Below are 27,695 nucleotides of genomic sequence, written 5' to 3'. Positions count from 1 at the left end.
GCCCAACACATTCTTCTCTACCTTTCCTACCCAGCATGCTCGACAATCTCATTGACCAGCACACCATCCTTGACGTAGCTCTTGATTTGCTCGGGAACAGGGCACTCCTTCGTATCGTCATCGGTACCTTCCTTGGGCGGGAGCATGATATTGACAGCGGCGCACTTGCTAGTAAACACCTCCGTGGTGAGACTCTGCTGGCCCAGATAGACAGTCGCGCCATCGACCTGGTCCATAAGGATGGTGGGGACGAAGCCGTCGATCTGCAGCGCGAAGTTGGGGCATTTGATGACGTCGAGGCTGCTGACGAGCGAGTCAACAATGATAGAGAGGCCATTGCAGTTGTCGATGGCGATGGCGTTGGCCTTGTTCGAGACCTTGACGATGGTCTTGTTGCAGCGAGAGATCAGGATCGAGTGGTTCTGCCGCGCGCTGATGTCAACGATCTCGCCCGGGTTATCGAAGTTCTCGACGAGCCACTTGTTGCCCTCCAGCTCCTTGCGCGACGGCTTGCGCGACCGCATGCTCTCGGGCTTGGGCTTCTTACTCGGCGCCGGGGACTTGCCCCGGACTGAACTCGAGCGATCTGGTGCCGTCGAGCCCGCGCGCAAGCTGGGGTTCTTGTGCGTCATCTCTGACTTGTCGACCTTGCGCAGGCTCGATGTGATACCCTCGCCTTGGTTGAGCTGGTCGAACACCGCTGCCATATCCGGTGCGGATGCCGCTCCAGGTGGCGGAGGGGGAGGCGGTGGGCCACCACCTCCAGGCACGTTGAGAGATGGCATAGGTGGAGGGGGAGGCGGCGGAGGCACGCCGCCTGCTGCAGCAGGTGGAGCTGGGGGAGCTGGGGAAGCTCCTCCACCCTGGATCTGCTTCAAGGCGTCCAGCGCATCAATTCCGGACTCGTCGTTCCACGTCAGACCCTTGGGGTAGTGTTTTAAGAGGTAAGCCGCGAGAGCCTTGAAGTTCTGATAGTATGCTTGGATGTACTCGACGTGCGTACGATCCCTGCTAAATCATCAATAACACGATTCAGTTGAAGCATAAATTTGCACTCACTTCTCCTTGTATTCTTTCAGCACCTTGTTGCCGTAGTATTCGATTCCACCCATCATATCCTGCACGAATGCCGCGGGCTTCATCTCGAAGAACCAGCCCAGGGCGACGATTCCCTCTGCAACAGCGCTTAAGTGGTTGAACAGCGGCGACGCTCGGTTGGACTCCCGAATGTTGTTAATGCTGTCCGACGCCTTGTGCAAGTCCGTCATCAGCTCTGGCGGCTGGGGCTCGGGCTTCTTGGCCTTTGTCGAGACGTAGAGATAGGTGCGCTCGGCTTGGAATGCTTGCAGGACTGCTTTCGACTGAAGAAGCCAGTCAGCATGCAACTTTTCGTTTGACTTTGATTAGACACACCTGCTCCGCGACCAATCCACCAATCTTCTCTCCCAGGTTTACGAAGTTCTGGACATCGTTCTTGATCAGTGCGTCGAAGTCTTGGATCTGCGGCGGAATGGGGTCCGTTGCTGGAGCGGCTGGCGAAGGTGCCAGCTTGGGGGTGCCGGGAGCGCCGGCGCTGGAGGTGTAGGGATGCTCATGCTCTTTGGTGAGCTGGGTCCTTCCACCGCCATGGCCATATCCTCCAAGCGGGAGGTGGCAGCCTCAAGCCTGTCGGGACGCATGCATTGTCAGCGAGGAGCACTGGAGAAAACACTCTTGATGCAGGGTGGACGGTATGAGGATAGGGAAAGGAGCCTTGGAACATACCGCTTGATCAGGGTGGTGAAGTTGTACATAGGGGCGCCGGTCGCCATGATGTAGCACACGTAGCTCGGAGCTGAGGTTCAGGCAGGGGTTGGGGATAGTTGGTTTGAAGAAAGGGTGAGAGATGAGACTCCAATTGAGCAGATCTCAACCGTTATCAGGGCTGGAAAATGGGCAGCCTGGTCCCTAGGCAGCAAGACAAGAAAGGAAGAGTGGACGGGATGAACAACAATCATCATTGATTACTGAGCTCCTGACGGCGGTTATCACGTGCATCACTGCCACCATCTCTTTCTTCATAGACTTGATAAATTCACAAATTCTTTCCGTATTTTGGTCAAATGGCCATGGCTAAAGTCAAGGATTGTCCTGACCAACATGCCCCAGTCGAATTCTGCACTCTGGGAATGTTCATCCTCGGTCTGTCGGACACATATACGCATCTTCACGGATGAATGCTCACACATGACGCACCAGATGATATCGACTTCCGCGACTCCAGGGCCGGAGTGAAAAATATTCTGGGCGGAGCTGCATCGTTCGCTGTAGTGGGTGCCCGCTTAGTAGCAGGCCCTGCGCATGCCCGGTCTGTGAGCTGGATCGTGGACATGGGTTCTGATTTCCCACCAGAAGCCCTGGAATCGATCAAGTCATGGAACACGGACTGTGTTCTCCGAGAAGACCACGGCAGGCTGACTACCAGGGCATGGAACGGGTATCACCCCAATGAGAAACGAGGTATGTTCTTCACTGATAACTAGCAGTGCGGAACTAAGAAATATATATGCGCAGATTTTAAGTATCTCACCCCGAAGCTGAGACTGGAGCCATCAATGCTCTCCGAGACCCAAGTGTGGTCGCAGACCTTTCATATGGTCTGCTCTGCCTCTCGGTGCATTTCAATTGTGCACGACATTCTGCGGCGAAGAGATGCGCTACACCAAGCGGGTCAAGCTCCATCTACCACCCACGCCTCGAGCCGGCCTATCTTTGTCTGGGAGCCGGTGCCGGATCTCTGCACACCAGAGGAGCAAGAAATGTTCTTTGAAGCCAATCGAGTAGTTGATGTGGTTAGCCCTAACCATCTAGAGCTTGGAATGATGTTTGAACAGCCTGGTTGGACCGAAGAAAATCCCGAATTGGTCCAAAAGATTCTCGATTCCGGTATTGGACCGGACGGAAAGGGCTGTCTGGTTATCAGGGCTGGAAAGGACGGGAGCTACGCCTACTCGAGAACCCGAAAGATTTGGCTACCGGCATATCATCAGCCCAACTCCTCGGACACTACGGCGGTTGTCGACCCCACGGGTGCGGGCAATTCGTTTTTAGGGGCATTGGCTCAGGGAATGGTGAGTGCGGGTCGTGCACCGTTCGAGGTCATCGACTCCGTCTTGGAACAGTCGGAACACTGGCGGAAGGAAATAGACGCCTGGGGACAGCAACGGGACTTGCCTTTGGCGCTCATCTGCGCCACCGTCGCAGCAGGGTTCGTGGTGGAACAGATTGGAGTGCCGCAGATATCCGGGGCAGGCAATGGCAGGGAATTGTGGAACCAGTCTGAATTCACGGAACGAGTCCGTCTGTACACGCAGCGATTATTTAGGACACTGGACGAGCCTCGACGGACCAATTGATCAAGAATGGTCGATTGAGGAACGCCCTTCTATTGTCATACATCCCACAGAAACGATGAAAAATGATATCACACACAACAAAAGGAAAGAAAAGGTCGCGGAATGCTGGTAGATCCTCCTCCAGCTGGCCATAATTCCCTATGAGTCGTTCTTCTGTTGTCTCTCGTGCTCAAGGATCTGCTTGCTCCAGCTAGAAGGGGGTCAATCATCAGTACACTGGTTTCGCTGGAGGAAGGTAAAGGACTGACTATCGGCTGGGGAAGAATCTGCCGGGCTCGGGCATGCGGTCGCGGCGCTCGCGGTCGGCACTGACGCTCCAGGTCACGGCGGCAATACCAATGACAAAAGCGCCCATGATGGCGGTGTTGACCCTCCAGTTGGCCGGCTGGGCATACCACCCACCAGCGGGGGACCAGACTTCCTTGGGATACCTGTGGGCGCGAATGGGTCAGTTTCCAGGTCATATGAGTGAGGAAGATCACACGCACGGGATCTTTCCACCTCCGCCCATTGTGACTGAGATGCAATTGCAGGGAATATGGGAGGAACAACGAAGATGGACTGGGAAGTGGTCAAACCGTCCAGAGGAAAGGCAAGTCAGCGCCAAGCCACTAGACCAAATACGGGTTAGCGCCACTCACACGACCAGATCCCGTGACTCGGGGGAACATTTTCTCTTTTCTCTTGCCATTAATCAATACGTTGGACCGCGTCCTTTGCATCCACCCTTTCGCCCAGGCTTCTTTCCCAGGCTGCCCTGCTCCGTCCCGCCCCCAATGAAGAGGCTGCAGCTCCAACGATGGAGCAATTCGGTCCTGTCGACGCGGGCTCGGACTGGTAGTCACCTGCAGTACCATCTCTACAATGTCGTGCGCTGTCAATCTTCAACGGCGGCTGCGGTTCGGCCAGATTTCTCGGTCGGGGAGGCCGAACACGAGACCTTCGAAGAGATCAAACTCAAGACTATCCTCCGCAGAACACACTCGCGACCCAACCAATTGAAATATCCCTCTCCTCCGACGCACGCAGCACGCGAGTCCGCCAAACTTGCTGCCCTCCACGCCCGACTCTACCTCCCTTCTCGATTACCCTACGAGACCCTCGCACGAACATTGGTGGATGCTTCCGCGGATCAGGACCCCAATTTTAACAATGAATCGCTTTCTACGCTAGGGCACGACCTCCTTACCTACTACACCTCCGAGTACCTCATCTGCACCTACCCTCGTCTGCCATTGAGTGTCATCTTCGCTTCCATGTATGCCTATGTTGGGCCCAAGACCCTAACGGCCATGGCAAGGGAATGGGGCGTGGAACACGCGACCAGTCCCGGTGGAGAGGTCGACCCCGGCCTGCTGCAGTTCCAAAGGCTTGCCCCGGGCACCGAGCTGCAAGAAAAAGAAGACGGACCACGTCCATATCAGAGCCAACCTCACTGGAGGAAGACCGTTACCTCCAAAATCTTTTATGACAACGAGTTCGGCGATACGGCCAAGACCGCCGCGGGGGGCGTCTCTGCCGATCAAGCGAGTGCCACCTTCGTCCGCGCCGTCATGGGCGCCATTTACCTGCATGCCGGCCGTCCGGCCGCCAAGCGGTTTTTCCAGCAACACTTTCTCTCCCGACACCTCAACATGGCCGAGTTGTTCAACTTTGAGCAGCCGACTCGGGACCTGACCCGGCTGTGCGCGCGTGAGAACTTCGAGCGCCCCGTTGCCAAGGTCATCGCCGAGACTGGTCGGAAGAGTAGGCATCCCGTGTTTGTGGTGGGCATTTTCTCCGGCCAGGACAAGCTGGGTGAAGGACAGGGTGCCAGTCTAGGTGAGGCCCGAGAGCGAGCCGCCGTGGCGGCGCTGAAGGGGTGGTACCTCTACAGCCCGCTCAATGTGCGCCTCCCCAGTGCGATGGAGGAGGACGAAGCCGCGCCGTGGAAGCCCGTCCATGTGGACCTGGGTGAGGTGATTGTCTAACTTGGTCCGGTGGCTGGCGGTCAAAGAGTCTTGTCTTTTTTGCATGATTGGATACTGTATATTATGGGAATTCTGATCCCTTTGGTTCATCTGGTGTCTTTTTTTCCCGACTCTTTTCTTTCCTATGTTCTCCCGGCCACAGCCCTTTCTCTGCCCACAGTGCTGGTATATAGAAATGAATCCATCATTTATCTACTTCACCGGTGGACAAGCTTCTCCATCCAGTTCTTCTTCTGCCCTCTCTGACCCTCTGGTCCCTGCCCACCATCCAACCACTGACCATACTCCTCCCACAGCTCCTGAATAGTCCTCCCAAAAATGCCCTTCCAGAAACCCACCCCATTAACAGCCGCGTAACCCACTGTCCCCAACCGATCATTCACCAAACCCACGGCGCCTTTCCCAAACCTCACATCCTCCAACCATGCCAGAAAGAACGCCGTGTGCTCATACCCCTGGTCCCACTTCTCCGCGCGCTCCTTCGACGACTGCGGCCGTTTCCAATGCGCAGGGACAAAGCCCGCCTTGAGACGAATGAAATCTGCAATCCCCTCGATCAACCCACCCGGTGGACCGGGCTTCCCACTGCCCCGCGGCGAGCTATGCTGGTAGCAATGCACCAGCTCGTGCGTGAGCACCCCCAGTATCTCGCGGCGGGTGCTAGGCCGCGCCCCCGTGTCCTGCAGCCAACCTAGCGACATGTGGATCTCCTTGTGGTCATCGTCTAGCTCAGTGCCATTGGTATGTGCCAGGCCTTGGAAGTCACGGAGGATGAATGTCACGGAGCGGGTGGGTGGGATGCTGGGATTGAAGGATGGGCCGCCTTGTTGGTTGTGCGACGTGTAGAGGTGCTCTACGATTACGCTTAGTGCTGTGTCGAAGGGCTCGGATATGTCGGGGACGTTGGCTAGAAAGGCTTTCGTTCCCGGGTGTCGGAGGGCTTGCGCGTGCAGACGTAGTCTGGGTTTGGGGATTGAGGGGTTCTGCTTTGCGACGGGCTTGTTCGTGATGTTCATGGGAGGTGGGGGGTTGGGCTGCGCTGTGGGGGTGGGAGACACGGTCATGATGGCGATGATGGGGGCGTGCTAGAAGAGTGTAGATAATATGGGAGTGCTGATTGTGTATGGTGAAAGAAGAAAGGAAAGCCGACACTTGGAGGTGGAGTAGGATGAAACAGATGCCGATGGTGGTGGGTCTTACAGTAGCTTGCACAATCGGCTTGACACTACTGAGCAAATCTTTGATCAATGGGCGATAAATTGCAGTACGCAGAAATGTAATCAGTACCTGGTGAATATCTGGCGTTCACCTGCCTACTTATCCGACGAACAGTCTGTGATTGTCTAGAGTGCGTCTCGAAACTGGTGCACCCACCTACACTCTTCCATTGTTTCTCGAACCGTAATGCCAAGATCCGCTAGTCTCTATTGGGAGTTTTTCCGGAGCACCCCTGTCAGTTGGCCGTGTATTGCTTCTTACGTAGCACTACGTAGGACTTTCAAGATTGTATTCGCTTGTAAATTCAAACATCCGACACCTCCCTCCAAATCAGCCACCCGAGGAAGGGGTATCTTAACAATCAATCACCAGTGGTCGAACCAAGATGGCCCCAAACCTAGCTACTTCAAAGCGTGAGCTTATCTATGACCTGATCCACAATGCGGAACTATCTATATCGCAGATGGCACAGGCTGCTGGCTGCAACTAGAGTACCATCGTGAGAATTTCTTCCAGTATGATAGAGCTCGCATAATTCGGTGCTTGAACATCGGATATCGAGCAATAAGACGTAGAAACAATGGCAGTCCCTGAACTAGCGAGCAGAAACGGTTCTTGTGTAAGGACACAATGTGGTCAGGTATCCTAGTAGGAATAGGGAGTTAGGCACGACCAACGAGTCAAAGCCCGGTAGAATCGGCCGCCTCAGTACAAATGCATTTTGTTGTGCGGTAAATGACCCATATTTAACCCTTGCAGAATTCATGGGCCTGGTGTAACAAACAGCATTCCAAGTATACTACGCAACGAGGAATCTAAATTCTGATCATGTTAATAGTGGGCGACTATGCTTAAACAAAAGTATAAATACTGAGAAGTTTCATGTTCGAGGACTACGTACACAAGCCCTAGGACCTCCGTGGAAACGTCAATATCGCATACTTCATCTTGAATTTCTTTCGTCAATTTCTTGTTTACAAATCCTCCTAGGTTTCCCAGAAGATGCGGTTCTCAATTATCGCTATTATTGCGGGAGTCATTGCTGCTTCAGCTGCGTTAGAGTGCTCCTGCCAAGTGAAAACAGTACAGAAGTCCTGTTGCGACAAGTATGGAGGGAGCCTGCCGGTGACCGGATACTGTGACGTCAAGGATGCCAATAGCAAGGCTTTCAAAGATTGCTGCAAGGCACAAGATTCAAAAGCACAATGCTCCTAGGTACGTTAACTTTTACGATGAGAAGTCAATTCATGATCTAACTAGTTAACCGCCGCTAGTTGGGATGGCACTAGATTTAATGCTTAGGATATGGAAATGAGGAGAGGAAAGGAGGCGCTGGAGGCTGGAAAGACAATGTACTTGTCAGGCGGTGTCTGCGATAGTCTCGTTGGTGGTAGATCTCTCTTGGCCTTAGTAGTCGCATAATCGACAAGCGAATGGGTCATCATGTAAGCGAGTGAATCATGGACACAGTTGTGTTCCATGATGGCTTAGGAGAAACAAATGATTCGGCTGGGAGATGTATGGAAGCTCGAGTTTCTTTGAATTCATGCCAAGGCAATGCTGTTCATCCGGCGGCTGTAAATGTAGGCATGTAGGGTAAGCAGCTTACTGCGGGGCATCTAAATAAGCAGACGTCATCCTTAAGGTCGATGTCAAGGTCCCATGGATACAGTATTGAGTCTAAATGGATTGGATTCCACGGTACTGGCTGTTTGCTTTCTATGACGGCAAACAGCTTACCTGCGGTTTCTCGAGTTGGTCAATTCGGGCACGCTACCACATCTAGTTAGACAGAGCAATTCTAGGGGGTAAAAAGGGTATAGCAGGTATCGTCACCACCTACGCTCTTCACCTGTTTGATTGCTTCTCGAGTCATAATGCCAGGATTTGCTAGCATGCATACATACTGTCATATCCGGGGAAATCACCTTTTGAAGCGAGATGAGCCACCGCTGTGATGAGGTCATGATTGACTGCTGTCCATATACCACGCACCGACTTGTTCGCGAAAATAGTTGTCAAAGAGAAATTACATTATGAAACTTCAAATCCGAGCGTATCCGAAACAACAAGCCAAAATCAAAACCAAACCAAGCCAAACAAACATAATATCCCTCCTTGCATCTCAAGCACATCCGAGTTGCCCTTGCGACCGCATCAACATCAAGACCGCTGTCTGGGCCGGCTGGGCACCATCACCGCTACGGGGATGACCAACACCTTTCTGCAGCTTTCCTATTTCCCATTCACAAAAACCAATCCCTAAACACTCTTATAGCTCTTATAGCTCTTATCGTGTTGATCGTCTACATAGTGGACCCGCGCTTATCTGGCGGCTGTCGCTTATCGCCCCTTTGTTTTCTTCCCCCCGCGCCAGGTCCTTCGCTCTTCCGTCCATCTCTCTTCTTCACTCCCGCCCAACGCCTTCCTTCCTCTTCACTCGACACACACTACAACCTCCAGGTACGTTCCTTCCTCATATCCCATCATGCTGTTCGTTTATGATTCGCGTCCCGCGTGGTTCGCATTGTTGTTCTTCTCCCCCCCGGGTCCATCTGTGTTTATTGCTTTCTGATCTCCTGCTGATTATTTACCCTTCAAACATGGATAGTGACAAGCTCGAAGCTCAATCCCCCCCTCCCTTCGTCTCTCTCTCATTCTTATCATCTCTCTCATCCCCGTCAAGTTCTTCTACGTGTGCACTTTGACTCATTCTATGCCCTTTTGGTGCTGAACCAGGTGGAAGTCAATCTGCCGTCGGTGAAGATGGAGGCCAAGGCTGCTGAGCTCCTGGCCGCCTTCAAGAACCCCAGCGTCTCTGTTGACACGCGGGTCGCCCACCTGACGAGTCTCAAGTCCGACATCAAACAGAAGAATGTTCCAGAAGGCGCCATCCCGAGTATTTTTGAAACCTTGCGGCTGGCTTTGAACTCGCAGCATTACTCAGTGCTCACCGCGGGATTCTCAACCCTGGGTCACTTTCTGAAGCGGCTGTTCATCCAAGACCAACAGCAACTGGTGGTCAACCAAGCCCGCAACTTCTACCCCACACTCGTGGAACGACTCGGCGACCACAAGGAGCGCGTCCGAGCTCAGTCGGCGCAGATATTTACCGAGCTCTGGCCTGCAGCAAGTGCGGATGTCGAGTTTCATGTCCTCGACGGAGCGCTGGTGGGTCGAAACCCCCGCGCTCGTGAGATGAGCATGCTCTGGCTCTCGAATGTAAGTTTTGTTTCCCGCTACTGGCGTACAAGTGTCTGACTTGAGTGACGTGCGCAGATGACAAAGAACCATGGTCTCCTTTTTCGTACATATGTGCCTTCCTTGGTCGCTTGTCTAGAGGATGCCGATAGCTCTGTCCGCGATACGGCACGGGCAGTCGTTATTGAACTATTCCGGTATGTAATCTCACCGTTTTGGACTTTGACCGGTCTAACAAACCACAGCACTGCACCACCGCGAGCGAAATCTGACCTACAGAAGCAGCTGGTTGCTCGAGGCGTGAGAAAGTCGATCGCCAATGCTATCATCACGGGGATCGGTCTCAGTTCGACTGACTCGGAAAGCTCATCTGCACGACCCGTCTCCCGCGTTGACCGGCCGATCTCGGTGATGTCTTCACGTTCCAAGCTAGTTGAACATGATGATGATGGTTTGTGCCCGCCACCTCATTTAAACCCCCAATATTTAACTATATACGCAGACGAACCAAAGAGTCGCCCCGGCTCCTCCAAAAGCCACGTTGATAAACCTACTACCTCCCATGGACTTGCAGAGGCGGGTGCCATTCATCGACCGCGTACCCCGGCGGAGCCTCCAGCTTCCCAGAGTTCGTCCGATGATGGTGTTGAACCGCTCACAGTATCTTCGGCTCGAGAGATCGATGATCTCGTACGCGATATGCTTCCTTGCTTTGATGGCAAGGAATCGGAAGACAACTGGATGAAGCGCGAAAAGAACGTCATTCTGTTCCGACGACTCACTTGTGGCAATGCGCCTCACGCCCTCTCACAGACCTACATGGCTGCTGTCAAGACCCTCTTGGAAGGCTTCTTGAAAGTAGTCAATTCTCTTCGAACAACCATGAGTACGGCTGGGTGCCTTTTGATTCAGGACATTGCTCGATGCTGTGGTCCCAGACTCGACCCGATGGTGGAAATCATTTTGCAAAATCTGATGAAAGTCTGTGCAGCTCTCAAAAAGATCTCCGCTCAGAACGGCAACCTCTCGGTCGATGCAGTGATCAGCAATGTGACCTTTACGAACCGCCTTCTGCAACACGTTCACTGGGCATCCGTGGACAAGAACTTACAATTGCGTTTGTTTGCTGCCGGATGGCTTCGCACTCTGATTAGTCGACAGTCTCGACAGAAGAGCACGGTTGAACACGGTGGCGGTCTTGAGCTTGTGGAGAAGTCTATTAAGAAAGGACTGGGCGATGCCAATCCCTCTGTGCGGGAGGCCATGCGCAGCACTTTCTGGATGTTCCACAATGTATGGCCAGATAAGGCCGATGCGTATGTGTTGGCCCCCTTCTTATACGATTCCTTTCATCTGCTGACCCTCGATCTAGAATCATGTCTACACTCGATCTAAAATCTCGGAATCTCCTGGAGAAAGATCCATCCAACCCAAATGCCACCCAGAAGGCTTCCGTATCGTCAGGAAAGAGCTCTGCTAGTGGCACAGCGCCCACACCCGGCCGTTCTGCTTTGAAAGAAGCCATTGCCGCTCGAAAACGAGCCCAGATGTCATCTCGCCCCGAGTCGGCCCACTCGAACTTCACCGATTCAAAGACATCAGAGGCCACATCCAAGTCGTCCACGACGCGCACCGTGCCTACGGGCGCTCCCCTTTCCTCACTTTCATCGGCTCCCGTGCGTCCTGGAATGAAACCTCGACGAGCAGAGTTGAGTCGTCCTGCGACTGCAGATCCCTACGCTTCCCGCCGTCCTCCCTCAAGAGCCGCCGGTTCTCCCAGAACAGTTCGACCCAAGGCGACGACACCTACGTCCAAAACTTTGACTGCTCCACGCCTTCGCCCTCATAATGATCCGGGAACCAATACTACCAGGGGCAAGCCAAGGAAACTCGATCTCTCCAAATCCAAGTCGCACGACCACCTCTTGGCTGCGAGCCGTGCTCACAGTGACTCAAACGAATCACTGCATGACCACCACTTGGAACTCCCGGCCGCATCTGAGGACCAGCCGGCCCCCATTGTGCTGGAGAGCCCCCCGCTGTCTGCCTCTCACCCATCACTCAATTATCCGAAACGACCCCTTTCTGGCCACGAGGTCGCCAATACTCACGATCATGAGTTGCAATCCATGCCGCTGGACGAGCCCAGCTTCCCTATTGACGTGACACCCGCCCGCGAACGGGATGCTGAGACCACTCTACATCAATCCGCACTTGCATACGATCCCGAAACCACTGGTAGGCCCGAGCCTGAATCCATGGTTATCTACGAGGACCCAATGAGTCCTGTTGCGGCTGAGGCTGATGCCTCCAGCCACGCTTTCACCCCCAAGGAGAAACCCACTCCTTCGATGACGCCATTCCGCCAGGCGCAGCAGAAGCTTCGCGATGCAGGAGCCGCAGCTGCCGCGAAAGACGTCTCGGTCGTTCCCGTTGAGACTCCTGCTAAGAAAGCAAGTCCTGCGTTGGTTCCAGACAAGGAGCCGGCCTCTGATCGCATGAATGTCGAAGGACAATTAGAATCACCACCCCATCAATCGCAGATCAATCAGGACAGCCCTTCGCCTGCGATAGTCGAACTCCCAAGTGCGGCTGCCCAGTCTACCCTGGCTAGGGAAAACAATGGCAACAATGAGAATGTGATGCCCCATACCGGCAAGGCTGCTGAAGTAGCTGCAGCACCACGGTCTGCCGCAAAACCAAAAGCCCTGGAAGAAGTGCCTGTGAATGAGTCCGGCTCTCGCTTTTCGGAGGCAAGGAGACGCTCCTTTGAGTCCCTGGCCCAGTCTTCGTGTGAAGACCCGGCCGGTCGTTGCCGCAAATGGATCGACAATAGGAGCATTAGCCCCCGATCAAAGGATCCCGCAAACGCGATTGATATGATACGCAAGGCTCAGGCGCGCATCAAGTCGGACACGATGGATATTTCTGGATATCGGAAGCTACAAACGCTGTTCTACTACCACAAGGATACGATCATCCCCGACAGGTCGGAATACAACTCGATGGTCAACGCTCTGTTGAAGGAATTGCAGAAAGCGCCCACAGACCGAAAAGATCAAGACGTGAAGACCCAAATTTTGGTAACTATCCGCGCCATGCTTAAATGCACCATTGCCAATTTCAATCTTTGCATTGAGCGGACGTTAACAGCGGTGATCCGGGCTCGTCGGCACTACGAGTCGAGTTCGCACATTGTGACGTACATGGAAGAACTCGTGGATATGCTGGTTGATCACAGTTTGACGGAGGAGGCTGTGATTGACGGCGTGATCGAGGGAATGGATATGGGAGAGGAAGCGTTGAAGAGCGAAGGAGCATACCGGTCGATTATCCTCGGACTTTCGACTCTCCACCAGACGATCCTCCCGGCCAAATACGAGCACATCCCCGACGATTCCCTGGTCAAGGTTGGAGAGGTTGTGTCGGAGCAGCTAAGACACCCGCGGCCCGGAGTTCGCAAGCAAGCCACCGAGCTGAACGCCCTTATCAACTCCAAATTTGGCGAACGTCTTCGCAATCTCGCCCCGCCGCCTCAGGAAGGGTCCCTCAACTTGCTCACCTACTACATGGCCCGCCAAAATATCAGTGGGTGAGCACCGCCATCCTGGGGTGGCGGTGCAGCAGCACGGTGGTTCCTGGGCCGTGGGTGTGGACACCCCATGTACAAAGGTCTTCTTCTTGCACTGCTTCTCTATTCTTTGTCTCTTTATTTTGGTTTTCATACTCCGACGGCACCGCATTATTTACCGGCGCCGTCGGAGTATTCTTTCTGTATATAGCCAGTGAAAAAGTTGTTCTTGCCACGCTCCTCTCCATCCCTGGGTTGTTAATATGTCTGTGTACAGACGAATGGTAGAATGCCTAATCTGGTAATGTTCCCGACTGATATACCCGCCTCGGCTCACTTGCCCGCCTGTCTCGGCAGGCTTTACCCCGAGTGTCTTCACGCAAACAAGTCCGATCGTCCGTCTCCACTGCCTTGTCCCTTTCTCCACGATTGTTCTGGATTATTCGGTGAGGCGCCCCTCATTTCTCGGAGACAGGCCGTAGTGCACTCGGCTCAATTGCCCTGCAGTTCATGTTCTACTTGGCGCAAGCAGCGAGGAACTGTATTTATAGAAAGCGGTTGCCCGCAGAATAAATTTCAACATCGCAGATCAACAATATTCTCTCACTGAAAAGCAAGACCGGTCGTAATATCAATAAAATGGCGACGACATTGACAGGCGGTAGTCAGCACATTATCCAACTGCCCTCGACGCCCTCTACCTCAGATGCCGACGCACGCGCGGTCGCGCAGCAATGGCTCACGAACCTAGAGTCACAGCTCGCTCATCCCGAAAATCTCACGCTAGCAGAGCTCTTCCACTCCGAGTCCTGGTGGCGCGACATGCTAGCTCTGGACTGGGAGCTGCACACCACGCACGGCGCATCACAGATCCAAGAATTCCTGCGTAAGCACCAGGGCCGCGCACAGCTATCCACGTTCCGACTGCAGGACAAGGGCCAGTTCAAACCAAGGTGCGAGCAAGTGGTTGACGGCCTGAGCTGGGTATCAGCCATGTTCTTCTTCGAGACCGCCGTCGGCCGCGGCACGGGGATGCTGCGTCTGACACAGGCGGATGGCAGTGGGACCTGGAAGGCCTACGCGGTGTATACATCGCTACAGGGGCTGAAGGGAGTTGAGGAGCCGTTAGGGAAGTGCAGGCCTGAGGGGACAACGGAGTCTATGCCTGGTGGAGTGGCGGGTGGGACTTGGATTGAGCGGCGGCGGAGGCAGGCGGAGTTTTTGGATGACGAGCCTGCGACGCTGGTTGTTGGTGCTGGTTCGTTACTCTTGGAAGATGTGGATGTGAGATCTATGCTAATTAATGACTGGATAGGCCAAGCTGGGCTTAATATGGGTGCGCGGCTGCAGAGTCTCGGCGTGTCGTGTTTGATTGTGGATAAGAATGAGCGCGTGGGTGATAATTGGCGCAATCGGTACCGGGTGAGTGTTTTAGGAGGTTCTATACGGTTCGAGTTTGATGGCTAATACCCTTCCAAATAGACGCTTGTTACTCACGACCCAGCCGAATTCACCCACATGGCCTACCTGCCCTTCCCCCAGAACTGGCCGCAGTTCACTCCAAAAGACAAGCTTGGCGACTGGTTTGAAGCGTACGCAAGCCTCATGGAATTGAATATTTGGACGCGCACATCTGTTGTATCTGCCGAGTACAACGATGCCGCTGGCGATTGGACTGTGATCGTTGCTCGCGGGGATGGATCTCGACGAACACTGCGTCCACGCCATGTTGTTTGGTGTACTGGACACTCAGGCGAGGCGCTTATCCCAAGTTTCCAGGGCCAGGAATCCTTTCAGGGGACTGTGTATCATGGCAGCCAACATCGTGACGCCTCTGAGACTGACGTGCGTGGAAAAAAGGTCGTCGTCGTAGGCACTGGCAACAGTGGCCACGATATCGCACAGAACTTCTACGAGAATGGCGCAGATGTGACCATGCTACAGCGCAGAGGAACCTATGTACTAACTGCGGACAAGGGAGTGTTCATGCTACATGATGGTCTTCATGAAGATGGGGGGTATGTATCTCATCCACTAAGTTCTGGACAGCGTCAACTCACTATTGTCTGTCTATATACAGGCCCCCAACAGAAGAATGCGACATCGTCAGTGAAAGCCTCCCCTGGCCCGTCCAATTCGCATTAAGCGTGCACCTAACACGCCGCATTGCGACCGCGGATAAGGAAACGCTTGACGGCCTCCGTCGCGCCGGCTTCCAGCTTGACTTCGGACCAGACGGCGCTGGCATTGCTCGCGCGTACTTTACTCGCGGCGGCGGGTACTATATCGACGTCGGCTGTAGCCAGCTGATCATTGACGGCAAGATCAAGGTTAAACACAGCCCGCAGGGCATCAAGAGCTTTGGTCCACACGAGCTGGTCCTAGCGGATGGCGAGACGCTGGATGCTGATGTCGTTGTTCTGGCTACGGGGTATGATAACATGCGGACTACGGTGCGCAAAGTGCTAGGTGATAAGGTTGCAGATCGATGTAAGGATGTTTGGGATCTGGATGAGGAGGGTGAGCTTAATGCGGTAAGTTCTTCCTTCTTTGCTTTGGAACTCCTACTAATGGTATTCATTAGATGTGGCGTCCCAGCGGTCACCCTGGTTTCTGGTTCATGGGCGGCAATCTCGCTCTGTGCCGTATTTACTCAAAGTTTCTAGCGCTTCAGATCAAGGCCGTGGAGAAAGGGTTAATCTCACAGTCGTAGCAAAGAGCTATGTATTAGAATTGTCTAATCAAGATCTGATGTATCCAGAGGGTACTTCCTGCGAATTATTCAAGGGGCTGCCTTAGACCGTAGATTTGGGTACACGCCACATTGTAGCAGGAAATCAATATCTTGTCTATTGTAAATTTCGATTCCATAGTCAGTTATTCCGTTAAATCGGTACGGTCAGGCAAGAATATCAGGAACGGAGATAGCCGGTGGAGATAAAACAAGCTTCGGCGGAACAAAACATGGGGACCCACATCTAATAGCCAGTATACAAAACTTCATGTAGAGAACAATCTCTTCCGCCGCTATTGCCGAGTAGTTGTAGGCATAAATATCATAATTTGACACGCAATGGTTGATTCGAATAAGCTACGGCATTTCACCACTCAGTCTACCGATACCAAGTATAATCAACAAATATGGTCCCCCTTCCTACTCGTTCACTTGGCCGAAACGGGCCTTTGGTCCCTCGTTTGGGACTGGGTCTGATGGGGATCAGTGGGACATATGGCCTGCCGAGTGCTGACACCGAAAGACTGGCATTCCTGGATGAGGCATACGAGAAGGGAGAGCGGTTCTGGGATACCGGTACGCTACACAACAGACTTAGGATTCATCGATTTGGATTGACCTTTTGGGGGCAGCCAACAAGTACGGCGACTCAGAAGAGCTGCTGGGAAAATGGTTCGCCGCCAACCCCGACAAGCGACAGGATATCTTCTTGGCGACTAAATTCGGGATCAAGCCCGTCCCGGGCGGAAAGGGATTAAAGGGATTCACTATCGATTCGACGCCGGAATACTGCCGCGAGTGCATCGATACATCTCTTGAACGCCTCGGCTTGCCCTATGTGGATCTGTATTATATACATCGCCTGGACAAGGTGACTCCGATTGAGAAGACTATGCGAGCGATGGTGCAACTCAAGAATGCAGGCAAGATCAAGTACCTTGGACTAAGCGAGTGCAGCGCTGAGTCTTTGCGGCGCGCACATGCCGTGCATCCCATCTCATGTGTGCAGGTGGAGTACAGTCCGTTCTGCACAGCCATCGAGTCTCCGACGACGCAACTGCTAGAGACAGCGCGAGAACTGGGCGTTGCGGTTGTGGCGTATAGTCCACTGGGGAACGGTGTGCTAGGCGGAAAGATCCGTTCGCGCGAGGACGTGACTCGGCCTGGAGACACGCGCGGAATACTGCCATGGTTGTGGGAGGAGAATGTTCAGACGACTGTTCGGGTCGTGGATCAGATCGCGGAGATTGCCAAGACGAAGGGGGTCACCACGGCGCAGTTGGCGCTTGCGTGGCTGCTCAAGCAGGGCGATGACATCTTTCCCATTCCGGGGTCTTCGAAGTTAGATCGTCTGGAGGAGAACCTGGGAAGTTTGTCTGTCTCTTTGTCGGATGAAGAAGAGGAATCTGTTCGGCAGTTGGCCAAGGGTGTTGTTGGCGAGCGGTTTCAGACAATGTCGGGCTATGCGTTCGCGGATACTCCCCCATTGGAGGATTAATTGGCTAGTATTCTGCTCAGGTAGTTCCTAGAGTCTCGACTGTCTGCTCTGCATGTATCCAAGTATTGAAAATCTCTGCTGCTTGTGAATCTGTCAGTGGATCGGATTCAAGTGTTTCTTGTAGTCCTAAAGATAAAGGTGACGCTTCCTGAGTATCCGAGGTCCTATGAGAAGAGGTATCCAAAACAGAACAATTATAGGACTGGCCATCCAATGCAACGGTGTTGAAGGAGCGAAAGCTGTGGAGGTTGTCGGATTCGCCACTGGTTGCATTGTTTGCGTGCTCTGACATCCAAACCGAGCTAAGGTTCTGGCTACTCGCCATATCCCGAGGACCAATGTGAATTGAGCCAAAATAAGGAATCGATAGTTTCAGAGTCTTGCCGTCTTGGGCTTCACCGTCATATCTGGCAGCATATTCATCATTCCAGGCATAGTAGTCGGAGCCGTTCATTGCATCTTCCTCAATATCCGTAAGTCTTTTCAAAATACGGACACGAGAAGCGCCCTGTGCATCTTCATTTGGAGCCCATACTTCCTCCATCAAACCAATCACACTACCAATGATACCCAAGTCGTGCGGCCGCTGATGCTCCAGCACGTTTGCGCGTGCAAGACGGTGTCCATCGAGGTGAGCCACAAGCAGTGTAATAGCGGCCGTGAATGCCTTGTCATCGAGTCCTCGATAGGTAGACGAGCGATAGAATTTGCGGAGCACAAGGTAGCGGGCGAGCAATTCACGGCTTGCAGAGTGGACAGCAAGTTTGTTATATATGAAATCGGATGAAAGTCGACTATCTTCAGATTTTTGTTGGGCGACATATGGCTGGTGAAGAACAAGCACAAGATAGTGCTGATGCATTTGTGCTAGGAGTTTGGCAGAGCTTTGCGCTATTTCAGCGGCTGGGGCTGTCTTATCCAGGGTTGGAATCGTCCACCAGCTGGTCGGCAAAAGTCTTGTCGCCTTTTTCAACTGATTGTCAATATCTTGAGTCTCTTTATAGTCGCGATCATTTTTGTTCATTTCATGCTGGCGGCACCGCTGCATACGCATGTTTCGCGTAATAATACGCCCAGCGACCACGACGTGAATGCGCTCCAGTCTCTCAGCTGGAATGTTAGTCGCCAGTTGACTTTCGCTTGCAAATGTATTGTCATCAACTGCGAAAGGGAGACCCAGCATCAATGACATAAAACGGTCACTAAAAATAAGCTGGAACCACACAGACTCAGCCCGGCGGTTCATCAATTCGGCTTGTCGAGGAAGGTCCATCAACTGGGCAATGCTCAAAGCACGGCGAAAAATAAGCCAAGCCACACGTAAGTCACCCGCGCTGACATGATAACGACCTTGAAGCAGAAGGGTCTCGAGTCCATCAAGGGAGTCGACTAAACAATCCTGGGACATGACGTAGCGTGAAGCAGCATCAAAATAGCGGTGTGCGGCATCCTTGACGGGCTCTTTCAGGTAAATTTCGAGCTGCCTTGCTGTAGTCGTATCGAGTTGCTGCAGGCAGAGTGCGAGTTGAATGAGTTTGCGACCAATGAGAATGGGATGAGCAGTAGTTGATATATCAGATATCTGCATGTCTTGTTCGGCAACTGATCGTGGGAGTGGACGCCTTCTCAAGGTGCTATGGAGGACTTGCAGAGGTGGACTCGAGAGCTTGCCACAGTCCAAAATCACTACGGCAAGAGTCGGGTGCGGAAGAATGGAAAAAAGATAGCCGTTGAGCGAGCTCCCTCTCGATATCCGCTCATGGCTAACTTGTTGCAAAGTCGGCAGTGCCCATCTTGAGCGATTGGCCAGAGTCTCGGGGGGTATATCTTGAGATTTATTTTGAGTCGGCGACTGAGTCAGTTGATTGACCAAGGCCTCGACCTGATCGAGGCGTTGACTAACTTCCTTATAAGCGCAATCAGCACTCTCGTTGAACTCTTGGCTTATACATGCGAGACCTCGTCGTTGGCAAGAGGCACAGGTGGTCCCGGTCTTGAACTCGCAGCGGGTCTTGCGATGTTTGCACTCCCAGCAGCTGAAGGTGCCTTTGCGAATTTTGCGCCGCTTTAAGGGAGGCTTGCCCGGAGGAGCTTCCGATGAGACGGAGGATGACATTGTTTTTGAGGGAATAACATGGAATTGGAAGTGCCAGGAAAGGAAAGTCAATCCTCAGACACAAATACTGTAGCTGAGTCATCGCCACGTTCTGCCACCGTTGACCGATCGTATGTACTTATGTAGTCCTGGTACGCTCTGTCAAGTGTTGATCATTGTTTACTTTGGTCAAGCCAAAGTATGGCTATCATAATGCTATCCATTCGGCAGTACATATTCCCTAGATGCTACCCATCACCACCGTGGAAATCTTTGTCGCGTCCATCGAAGATTCGGTATACCATTGAAGATCATGTGACCGTTACTCGATGTAGTGCGATTACTTTTCTACATGGCTTTACCATTCCTCGACTCTATTCAATGGCCGCAGGGTGCCGAAATAACTACATTCTTGTCTCATCAATATATATACCTCTTTGGCTCCCATTTCATCGATTTAAGTTCATCTTATAGTGGCAAGTGGGTTTCGCCACGTGACCGGTGGAAGCGAAAAGAAGTGGGCCACGTCGGGAACTTACTTCATCGGAACTTCACTATCAAAGCTCGACGACAAGCATATCAAAATAAACTGTTCTGGATCACCATTTTGGAATGGCTCCTACAATGATTACAGGAGCAGGGTTTGAACAAATGAGTTACGAGCACGACCAATGACTGTCGTGCGACCAAGAATCACCCCAGTTCCATACGGGCACAGCCATGAGTGAAAGAGCTTCCGAGATCATCTTTCGGTCGGGGAATACCCCGACACGCTTCTTCAAAGCATGTCGTTGGTGCAGGAAGCAAAAGATGCGCTGCGATGCGCGCAACCAGGTACCATGCTTCCGCTGTCGTTCCACCGGCCGCGATTGCATTTTGGACCCAATAGACGATGGAGGGCGTCGAAATGAACGTCGGAGAAAGACTACAACCCCATCCGTACGGTACGTTCAAATGGAAAAGATTCTGTTGGCTTTATTTACTCACGTCGTGTTAGAGGGCATGTCATCACTTCTCCGGCGGATCAGCGCAATGGTTTACATACTCCGGCATCGAGGGAGCGGGAGTATTCTCCCGTCTCGGCCCGAGATACTACTTTTAACACTTCAATTGACTCCCTGCCTGAAACTACCACTTTGGGAGCCCAAGCCCCGAATCATAATGGGCCCGAATCGCAGCAATTAAGCCCCAACGATATGATGGCCCCGGTGTCGGCGATGCACTCCATGTCTGTGAACTTACTAGGGTCTAATACTGTAAGTTGATATCAAATACTGTCAACAGACTTGCATGACTTATCCCTCCCAGATTTTTATAGAGACCTCCACCAAAGGTGATCCGAAAAGCGATATTATTGCTCGAGGAATTGTGAGCGAAGATCTGGCTCGTGTCTTATATGATCGGTATGTAATTTGCCATCAAATGCGCTGGGTAGAAATAACTTTTATTCAACAGATTTACCGGAGGAAGCAAGAACTTCCTGCCACTTTTCGACCCAATCCGTGACACCTTCGACTCCATCCGGTCCCGTTCATTGTTTTGCTTCACGGTGATTATATACCTTGCAAGCCGCGCTGTAATGGACCTTCGCAGCGATACGCATATACAACGCGTACTACAAGACGAAGCACAGAGATTAGCTGAGGATAGCTTCTTTGAGAGGCCTACCAAGCTTGAAACAGTTCAAGGAATGATCTTACTTGCTGCCTACTCCGAAAAAACATGGTTCTCCACGGCGCTCATTCTACGCACTGCCCTAGATTCCGGGCTGGAAAAGTCGCTCGACACGTTATTGTCCCAGGAGAATGTGCCGCGCAGTTCCCTCGCTGCTTCCATAGCCGACCGCCAGCTTGTGTGGCAGACCAGAACCTGGCTTATTACCTTCACGCTGGAGCAGGATGTTGCTTCGGGCACCGGCCGCAAGTCTCGCATTGCCGAGGTCGATGCTATAAAGCTACGGAAATTTCTGGACTATCCGCTCTCTCTTCCTTGCGATATGCGAACGGTATCTATCATTGAACTTCATCAGCTACGAGGTTTGCCTGAATCTTACTGATATTCTTGAATGTCAACTAAATGCTATTAGCCCAATCTCGAATTATCATGGAAAACGCAACGACAACCCGCGATATTGTTTCCACCGAATTACCGGCCATCATGACCAGGCTGCAGAACTGGTGGACCACGTGGGATGAAATCCACGAAAGTAAGTTTTCCCGATACTATATTAAAAACTGTTACTTACCTCTATGAAGATAATGGCTTTCATGCGGGGGCGTTTCAACGAAGCAGCCTCAAACTGATGCTCAACTATGCCAGGATCTTTGTTTGGTGCACTTCATTGGCACGTATTCAAAAGCTGCCGTCCAACTCCTCGAGTTCTGAGACAGAGAATCTCGATCAAAATGTGCTCAATATATGGCAATCACTCATCACCACCATTATGGACCAATTGGCTTTTTTTATTAACGAGCCTGCTTATCGCTGTCAACTACCATGGGCACCCACTTACCCCGCCCTAACTATCGCCTTTGTCGGTAAGTACATCAGATGCCGACAGAAGAATTCTTAAAATGGTCTAACAGCAACAGCAACATATGCAATTCGAATCGCACGGTGGCGCCCAAATCTAATTAACCAACACATACTGCTGGAAAGAGTGGATCAAATCTGTGAATTTCTCAAACAACCGCCGTATCCCGACATCCATCGTACTGTCTCTATTTTCGTGAACTACGTCCGAGCCTTGATCGCTAGCCAGCATCCACCAAGTGACGATGATGCAGACTCACCGAGCCTGTCTGGGCAGGTTGATGGACAGGCACCTTACCCCAGTGGGCAAGATGGCCCCACGAACAATTCTCTTCCTCCCTCTGGAATGGATCCGCTGGGCGACGCCAGCTACAGGCCAGCCCCACCAGTCCAGGCTGATAAAGACCCTGGCATGACCTCGATGCCAGCCGATAGAGCGGGAGCACCCCGGCCAGCCCCTCCCCGGGTGCCCGAGACAATAGAAGCCCCCAATTGGACGGTATCCAACACCATCGCAGATTCATTTGGGCTTTTTGAAGAAGGGCAGAACGACATCTTTGATTTTTTACCTATGATGCCAACGATGCCTTAGTACATTTATTTTGTTATCGAATGTTAATTTTCTACTGCTTTGTTTGCCCTACTTTAATGTATCCTTCCGCCTTTCAGAGGGTCGGGCTGTCTTGGTCTGTGGTCCAGAACACAGGATTCGGCATCGGCACAGCAACCCCTCGTCTTGTTGGGCCACAACCCTCGATCGTCGCCTGCACATGACAAAAGACGCTACATTAGCTAGAGGGAAAACAAAGAAATCGCCCAATGGCGGGCGACTAGATACTCGGCGGCGTCTGTCACCGTCCGGGCCCTGACCGGTGCCGGGTGTGGGTTCCCTTCACTGCCGGCCCCGGTACGGCCCCGGTCGACCGTCCCTCAGAGACTGCAGTATAGCGCTCATTCATTGGTACATGCCTATTTTCTCTCGCCTGATAGCTTCGTAGAGGCCTTTTCCAAGCCAGTCTAGCCTCTATGAGTCAAGTTTTCATGGATTGTTAGCTCCACCGGGTTGCAATGACAGACGAAAAAGTTTTGCTATATAAGCCGCTTGTCTAGTAGTTACTAGCCCGCAGAGATTATTATTATGGCCCAAGCATATTTTCTTTCGTTTTTAGTTTCCTTGCCACAATAATACCCGAACAAAATGGCAGTTTCATCATTTATATCTCGAATAGCAAATCTTTTTTCTTCTTCAGGTGCGCTGGACCTTGTATATCGCCTTCGTGTTCACCCCAGCCCTAACAGACTCCCAAGACCCCAAACCCGACGAGCAACCTGTGTCCCCAATGGAATCCAAAAAAGTTATTTGGAAGATGAGGACTTTAAGCTGATTGAACTGTCGAACCATGATGTACTTGTCGAGTTTCAAGAGGCTTCGGCCGCAGACCCGAACAATTGGCGTTTTGTAAGCTTGTTGTGCTTTGCTCTTCGTATACCTCGATCAAAATCATGGCCACTAACGACGCCTTCTGGAAATAGGGCAAGAAACTGTACATCATCTTGACATCGTTGCTCATCGTGATGAACAGCGGTATCTCGTCAGCGTTACCTAGCAATGCGATCCCTTCCATCATGCAATATTTCCACCAGTCAGGTTCTGGACCCAAGACCCTGCCGACAGCCGTATTTCTGATAGGATACATTGTTGGTCCTTTGCTTTTCAGCCCAATGAGCGAGACTCTGGGCCGCAGACCAGTCCTTCTTTGGACATTCTCAGCCTTCGTCCTGGTAACACTTGGCTGTTCTCTTGCACCCAATTGGGCAGCCCTCCTAGTCTTTCGCACCCTCTGTGGTCTTATGGCCGCTGCGCCCCAGACTGTTGTTGGTGGCGTGTACGCAGATATGTTCTCAGATTTTCGCTCTCGCGGTCGCGCAATGTGCTTCTATATGTCGGTATGTGGCGCAGTTGAGTTCCTGTGAGTTTCTTGTCTAATAGGTTATAACAGGCCGCGAGCTTTGGCCCAATTCTGGGTCCGATTATTTCTGGATGTGCCGTTAAGTACGGCTGGCGGTGGGTGTTTCGCATTGACGTGATCCTCAGCGGGAGCTGCTGGATTGGACTGCTCTTTATGCCCGGTATGATACTCGTTTCTTGTCTCTGGTTATGTTATTCCAAACTAATCTGTCAGTATAGAAACCTTCGGCCCAGTGATCCTCAAAAAGAAGGCAGCCAAACTTCGAAAACAGACCGGTTCAAATTCCTACCTCTCTCGACAGGAACTGAAGAACACGAGCTGGCGACACACCATGCTTCCGATCCTAACCCGACCTATCACGATGCTTATCTCTGAGCCTATCATTCTTTCCACAGCAATTTACATCTCGCTTTCATACAGTCTGGTGTTTTTCTTCTTTCAGGCATACCCAATTATCTACGAAGGTATGTATCAACTATCCGAAATTCCGTATAATATTAACAACTCCTCAATAGGAACTTACGGTTTTGATGTGCAGACTACATCTTTCACCTACATCCCGAGTATGTATTCTCTGGATTTACGATATTCCATAATCTCTAACAGCAAATACAGTTGGCATTGGTGCTGTCTCTTCCGGTTTAATGACATTCTACTACGACACTATCTACGAGAAAGCCAAGAAGTTGGGAAAAGAATGGACTTCCAGTCCTGAGCTTCACCGACTACCGTTGAGTTGCTTTGCCGGACCAGCCATGACAGTCGCACTTTTCTGGTTAGCCTGGACAGCCAAGCCCAATATCCATTGGGCGGTTCCCGTACTGTCTGGATTATTATTCGGGTTTGGATACCAGCTTGTGTTCATTTCGCTCCTCACGTACGTCACGGACGCCTACAACATCTATTCCGCCAGTGCGCTCGCGGCATCAGTCATCTTGCGAAGTATTTGTGGTGCGGTTTTTCCTCTTGCCGCGGATCCTCTCTATTCATCTCTGGGTGTATCGTGGGCAACCTCGATATTGGGATTCATCAGCTTGGCTTGTATCCCGATTCCTTTCATTCTGCTCTATGCTGGGCCTTGGATTCGCGAGAGAAGTCCATTTTGTCAGCAGCTGTTGGAGGAGGAAAGGCTCAGAAAGAGTGGAGTGAGTACGCCAGAGGAAGCATGAATTTCACGGCCCTTCTTGGGCATTTCGCGACCTTACGAACGGCTATGATGCATTTCGGATTCATTTGGTTACGGTCGCATATGCCATAAAGATCGCTCCGGTCTTGCATGGAACAGGTTGATTTGCATTTAGAAAAGTGATGGCTTGATAAATAATTTACAATAATGAAAATTGCTGCATGTTACGAATGTTCTAAGTGTCCGGTTCCCCTAGTCGAAGGAGAAAGATCTTTACATTAGAAGAACCATGCTGAAATAGTAATTGGAATTGGACGGTATACTTAGAAGTGTGCTATTTAGTATACAGGCAGCTTGAAAGCATTCAGGTCGTACAGCCAGGTGTCAACAGACTGCTGGTCGTGGACACACTGAGGATTTTCAGCTTTGTTGGATGACCACTTGGGACGAAGAGGCCAGGCGCAGATGTCCTGTTTCTTGCCAGCATTCTCGCCCTGGATAATGGTGCCCTCAAGTGTCGTCGGAGCGTTGCCCTTCTCAACCCAGTCAATCAGCACCTCCAGATTGGTCTGGGGGAATGGCCCATTAGGCTGGGCCACGTTCGGTGAGCAATGAGCGGCACCCTGAACCAGGAAAAACTTGTACCACTCGCCGAGCTTTTCGTAGCTATCACTCTCACTGATACCAGGGTACATGATGCTGCGAACTGACTCATAGTAGCGCACCGACGAGGCGGAAGGGATCGAATCATCCTGCTCGCCGTGAAAGTGAAGGACCTTGACACCTGCCTCTTGGAGGTCGGTAAGGTCGGGCCAAGTGGTCTGGAGGGTGTCCTCGTACTTCCACCAGGCTTGGTAGATCCATTCCTTCAAGGTGTCGGCCGTGACTCCATTCAGAGATGGAAGGTTGTCCAGCTCGACGAGCTGAAGGAACAAAGTGACAAACTCGCCGCCAAGCATACTAACATCGAGCTCCCATTCACCAGTTTGGGGGTTGTATTGCGTTGCTGAATCGTCAATATAAGCTCCCGGCTGGTAGGAGAAATACATTCTGCGACCCTTCGAGTCGTGTGGGCCATTGAGGGTGTTCTTCATCACATCCACAGCCTTTTGAGACACTTTTCCCTTTTGAGGGGGAATAGATACGAAAGAAGGGAAACCGAAACCACCACCCGGACTATACTCAACGTTGATGGTAAAGTTTGCAGGGCAGCTGTATGGCTCGCCAACAATGCTATCGAGGTCAAAGTGCATCTTGCACAAGTCGGAGCGGCCGACAACTCCATCTTCTTTGCCATCGAGGCCATCACAAGCGGCAATGGTTGCGTTCATGATCTTGGAATATTCACAGGAAGAGGGGTAGTAGTCCAGGTTTTTCTGCTGGAGTCCAGCCCAAAGATGCTGGACTTGCTGGAACGCAAAGCGGAAAGCAGGGGCACCAATGGTGTATCCGTCAAACTGGTCTGGATATCTTTGAAGCTGGCTCATTCCCTCACGGCCGCCCTCGGAGCAGCCCTGGTAATATGAGTACAACTTGGTATCGGAAGTCTTATAGAAGAGCTGAGTGAGCTCTTTGCCCAGAACGGTCATCTCATGTATTCCCTCATATCCGAACATGAAAAGAGCGTCGTAGTTGATGGTGCCATTCTCTTTCAAGATCACACTCGACACTTGGGTCTCGAAGCTTCCAAATCCACCGTCCGTCAGGCCAGCAACGGCGCCATACATGACTCCTCCAGGGAGGGAACCAAAGGTAGTGGTACCGGAATTGATGGCATAGCCACCGCCTCCGGTTGCAAGGAAACGATTGGCGAATTTGGATGGAGGTGGAAGCCAGTAGTTGACAAGCACTCGGTCATTTCGCCCGGAATGGGTGTAGGCAAAGGTGACATTGCAGAAATCAATCGTCGCATCGGGGTAGAAGTTGGCGCTGGCGATCTTTACATTCGTGAACGGCTGCGCAGTGACCGAACTGGAGTCAAGAGCAATGCCGGAGATAAAATCATCGGCCGGCAGTGATGTCTTCACGTAGGAGACAGTGCAAACGTCGTCCAAAGAGGCAGTTGCTTGTGCAATTGAGGCACTCCCCAAGAGGATAGCAGCCCACAAGCCAGCACCCATGTTTGAGAGCGTAAATAAAGATCGATGTAGAAGAAAAAGAAAGTCAAGATGCGTTTATGCAGTATCAGTGGCCGGCACAACTTCGGTATATAAGTACTTCACTCCCCAGTCACATCTCCACACTCCCCACACTTTCCCACCATCTATGAAGTGCGCATGTAGTAATTACCGGAGATGCGTCAAAAGTGTCTGGGATAAGGAGATTACTGCTACTTTAGTCGAGTCCAGGGGTCCACGCTAGCCCAGAGGGAGATTCTCAGACCGA

At 52.0% G+C, this 27,695-nt stretch overlaps 13 protein-coding genes across 13 annotated transcripts; 8 read left to right on the top strand and 5 right to left on the bottom strand.

The window, feature by feature from the left end:
• Nucleotides 1–26: 26 nt before the first annotated feature.
• On the bottom strand, nucleotides 27–1,811 carry capA (adenylate cyclase-binding protein; the record flags this gene model as incomplete). Its single annotated transcript, XM_056976620.1, has 4 exons — nucleotides 27–1,008; nucleotides 1,060–1,361; nucleotides 1,414–1,637; nucleotides 1,712–1,811. 4 exons carry the CDS (start codon nucleotides 1,809–1,811, stop codon nucleotides 27–29), a joined length of 1,608 nt encoding a protein of 535 aa, XP_056836576.1.
• Nucleotides 1,812–2,102: 291 nt separating this feature from the next.
• Nucleotides 2,103–3,395, top strand: N7510_004693 (ribokinase family protein; the record flags this gene model as incomplete). Its single annotated transcript, XM_056976619.1, has 3 exons — nucleotides 2,103–2,181; nucleotides 2,239–2,499; nucleotides 2,554–3,395. The coding sequence occupies 3 exons, from the start codon at nucleotides 2,103–2,105 to the stop codon at nucleotides 3,393–3,395; spliced, it is 1,182 nt and encodes a 393-aa protein (XP_056836575.1).
• A 138-nt stretch (nucleotides 3,396–3,533) lies between these two features.
• N7510_004692 (uncharacterized protein) lies at nucleotides 3,534–3,906 on the bottom strand (the record flags this gene model as incomplete). The annotated part of the gene is made up of 3 exons (XM_056976618.1): nucleotides 3,534–3,585; nucleotides 3,644–3,826; nucleotides 3,884–3,906. 3 exons carry the CDS (start codon nucleotides 3,904–3,906, stop codon nucleotides 3,534–3,536), a joined length of 258 nt encoding a protein of 85 aa, XP_056836574.1.
• A 265-nt stretch (nucleotides 3,907–4,171) lies between these two features.
• Nucleotides 4,172–5,365, top strand: N7510_004691 (mitochondrial 54S ribosomal protein mL44; the record flags this gene model as incomplete). The annotated part of the gene is made up of 1 exon (XM_056976617.1): nucleotides 4,172–5,365. The coding sequence occupies one exon, from the start codon at nucleotides 4,172–4,174 to the stop codon at nucleotides 5,363–5,365; it is 1,194 nt and encodes a 397-aa protein (XP_056836573.1).
• A 197-nt stretch (nucleotides 5,366–5,562) lies between these two features.
• On the bottom strand, nucleotides 5,563–6,429 carry N7510_004690 (basic secretory family protein; the record flags this gene model as incomplete). The annotated part of the gene is made up of 1 exon (XM_056976616.1): nucleotides 5,563–6,429. One exon carries the CDS (start codon nucleotides 6,427–6,429, stop codon nucleotides 5,563–5,565), a length of 867 nt encoding a protein of 288 aa, XP_056836572.1.
• A 1,156-nt stretch (nucleotides 6,430–7,585) lies between these two features.
• Nucleotides 7,586–7,798, top strand: N7510_004689 (uncharacterized protein; the record flags this gene model as incomplete). The annotated part of the gene is made up of 1 exon (XM_056976615.1): nucleotides 7,586–7,798. One exon carries the CDS (start codon nucleotides 7,586–7,588, stop codon nucleotides 7,796–7,798), a length of 213 nt encoding a protein of 70 aa, XP_056836571.1.
• Nucleotides 7,799–9,349: 1,551 nt separating this feature from the next.
• N7510_004688 (uncharacterized protein) lies at nucleotides 9,350–13,380 on the top strand (the record flags this gene model as incomplete). The annotated part of the gene is made up of 5 exons (XM_056976614.1): nucleotides 9,350–9,805; nucleotides 9,863–9,981; nucleotides 10,030–10,235; nucleotides 10,287–11,100; nucleotides 11,157–13,380. The coding sequence occupies 5 exons, from the start codon at nucleotides 9,350–9,352 to the stop codon at nucleotides 13,378–13,380; spliced, it is 3,819 nt and encodes a 1,272-aa protein (XP_056836570.1).
• Nucleotides 13,381–13,994: 614 nt separating this feature from the next.
• N7510_004687 (putative flavin-binding monooxygenase) lies at nucleotides 13,995–16,068 on the top strand (the record flags this gene model as incomplete). The annotated part of the gene is made up of 5 exons (XM_056976613.1): nucleotides 13,995–14,613; nucleotides 14,671–14,777; nucleotides 14,838–15,373; nucleotides 15,436–15,889; nucleotides 15,940–16,068. The coding sequence occupies 5 exons, from the start codon at nucleotides 13,995–13,997 to the stop codon at nucleotides 16,066–16,068; spliced, it is 1,845 nt and encodes a 614-aa protein (XP_056836569.1).
• Nucleotides 16,069–16,496: 428 nt separating this feature from the next.
• N7510_004686 (aldo-keto reductase) lies at nucleotides 16,497–17,587 on the top strand (the record flags this gene model as incomplete). The annotated part of the gene is made up of 2 exons (XM_056976612.1): nucleotides 16,497–16,665; nucleotides 16,722–17,587. 2 exons carry the CDS (start codon nucleotides 16,497–16,499, stop codon nucleotides 17,585–17,587), a joined length of 1,035 nt encoding a protein of 344 aa, XP_056836568.1.
• Nucleotides 17,588–17,603: 16 nt separating this feature from the next.
• On the bottom strand, nucleotides 17,604–19,703 carry N7510_004685 (uncharacterized protein; the record flags this gene model as incomplete). Its single annotated transcript, XM_056976611.1, has 1 exon — nucleotides 17,604–19,703. The coding sequence occupies one exon, from the start codon at nucleotides 19,701–19,703 to the stop codon at nucleotides 17,604–17,606; it is 2,100 nt and encodes a 699-aa protein (XP_056836567.1).
• A 789-nt stretch (nucleotides 19,704–20,492) lies between these two features.
• On the top strand, nucleotides 20,493–21,738 carry N7510_004684 (fungal specific transcription factor domain-containing protein; the record flags this gene model as incomplete). The annotated part of the gene is made up of 4 exons (XM_056976610.1): nucleotides 20,493–20,626; nucleotides 20,680–20,938; nucleotides 20,991–21,085; nucleotides 21,138–21,738. 4 exons carry the CDS (start codon nucleotides 20,493–20,495, stop codon nucleotides 21,736–21,738), a joined length of 1,089 nt encoding a protein of 362 aa, XP_056836566.1.
• A 246-nt stretch (nucleotides 21,739–21,984) lies between these two features.
• On the top strand, nucleotides 21,985–25,353 carry N7510_004683 (MFS transporter; the record flags this gene model as incomplete). Its single annotated transcript, XM_056976609.1, is given in 8 exon segments — nucleotides 21,985–22,219; nucleotides 22,274–22,805; nucleotides 23,505–23,673; nucleotides 23,748–24,161; nucleotides 24,215–24,344; nucleotides 24,403–24,608; nucleotides 24,627–24,648; nucleotides 24,800–25,353. 8 exon segments carry the CDS (start codon nucleotides 21,985–21,987, stop codon nucleotides 25,351–25,353), a joined length of 2,262 nt encoding a protein of 753 aa, XP_056836565.1.
• A 295-nt stretch (nucleotides 25,354–25,648) lies between these two features.
• N7510_004682 (uncharacterized protein) lies at nucleotides 25,649–27,430 on the bottom strand (the record flags this gene model as incomplete). The annotated part of the gene is made up of 1 exon (XM_056976608.1): nucleotides 25,649–27,430. The coding sequence occupies one exon, from the start codon at nucleotides 27,428–27,430 to the stop codon at nucleotides 25,649–25,651; it is 1,782 nt and encodes a 593-aa protein (XP_056836564.1).
• Nucleotides 27,431–27,695: the final 265 nt, after the last annotated feature.

This window comes from Penicillium lagena (genome assembly GCF_028827675.1).
Source record: "Penicillium lagena strain IBT 129212 chromosome Unknown utg000002l_segment0_segment0, whole genome shotgun sequence".
NCBI classification, from domain to species: domain Eukaryota; kingdom Fungi; phylum Ascomycota; class Eurotiomycetes; order Eurotiales; family Aspergillaceae; genus Penicillium; species Penicillium lagena.
The sequence above is the reverse complement of the archived record's forward strand: the minus strand, read 5'-3'. Positions and strand labels throughout refer to the sequence as shown.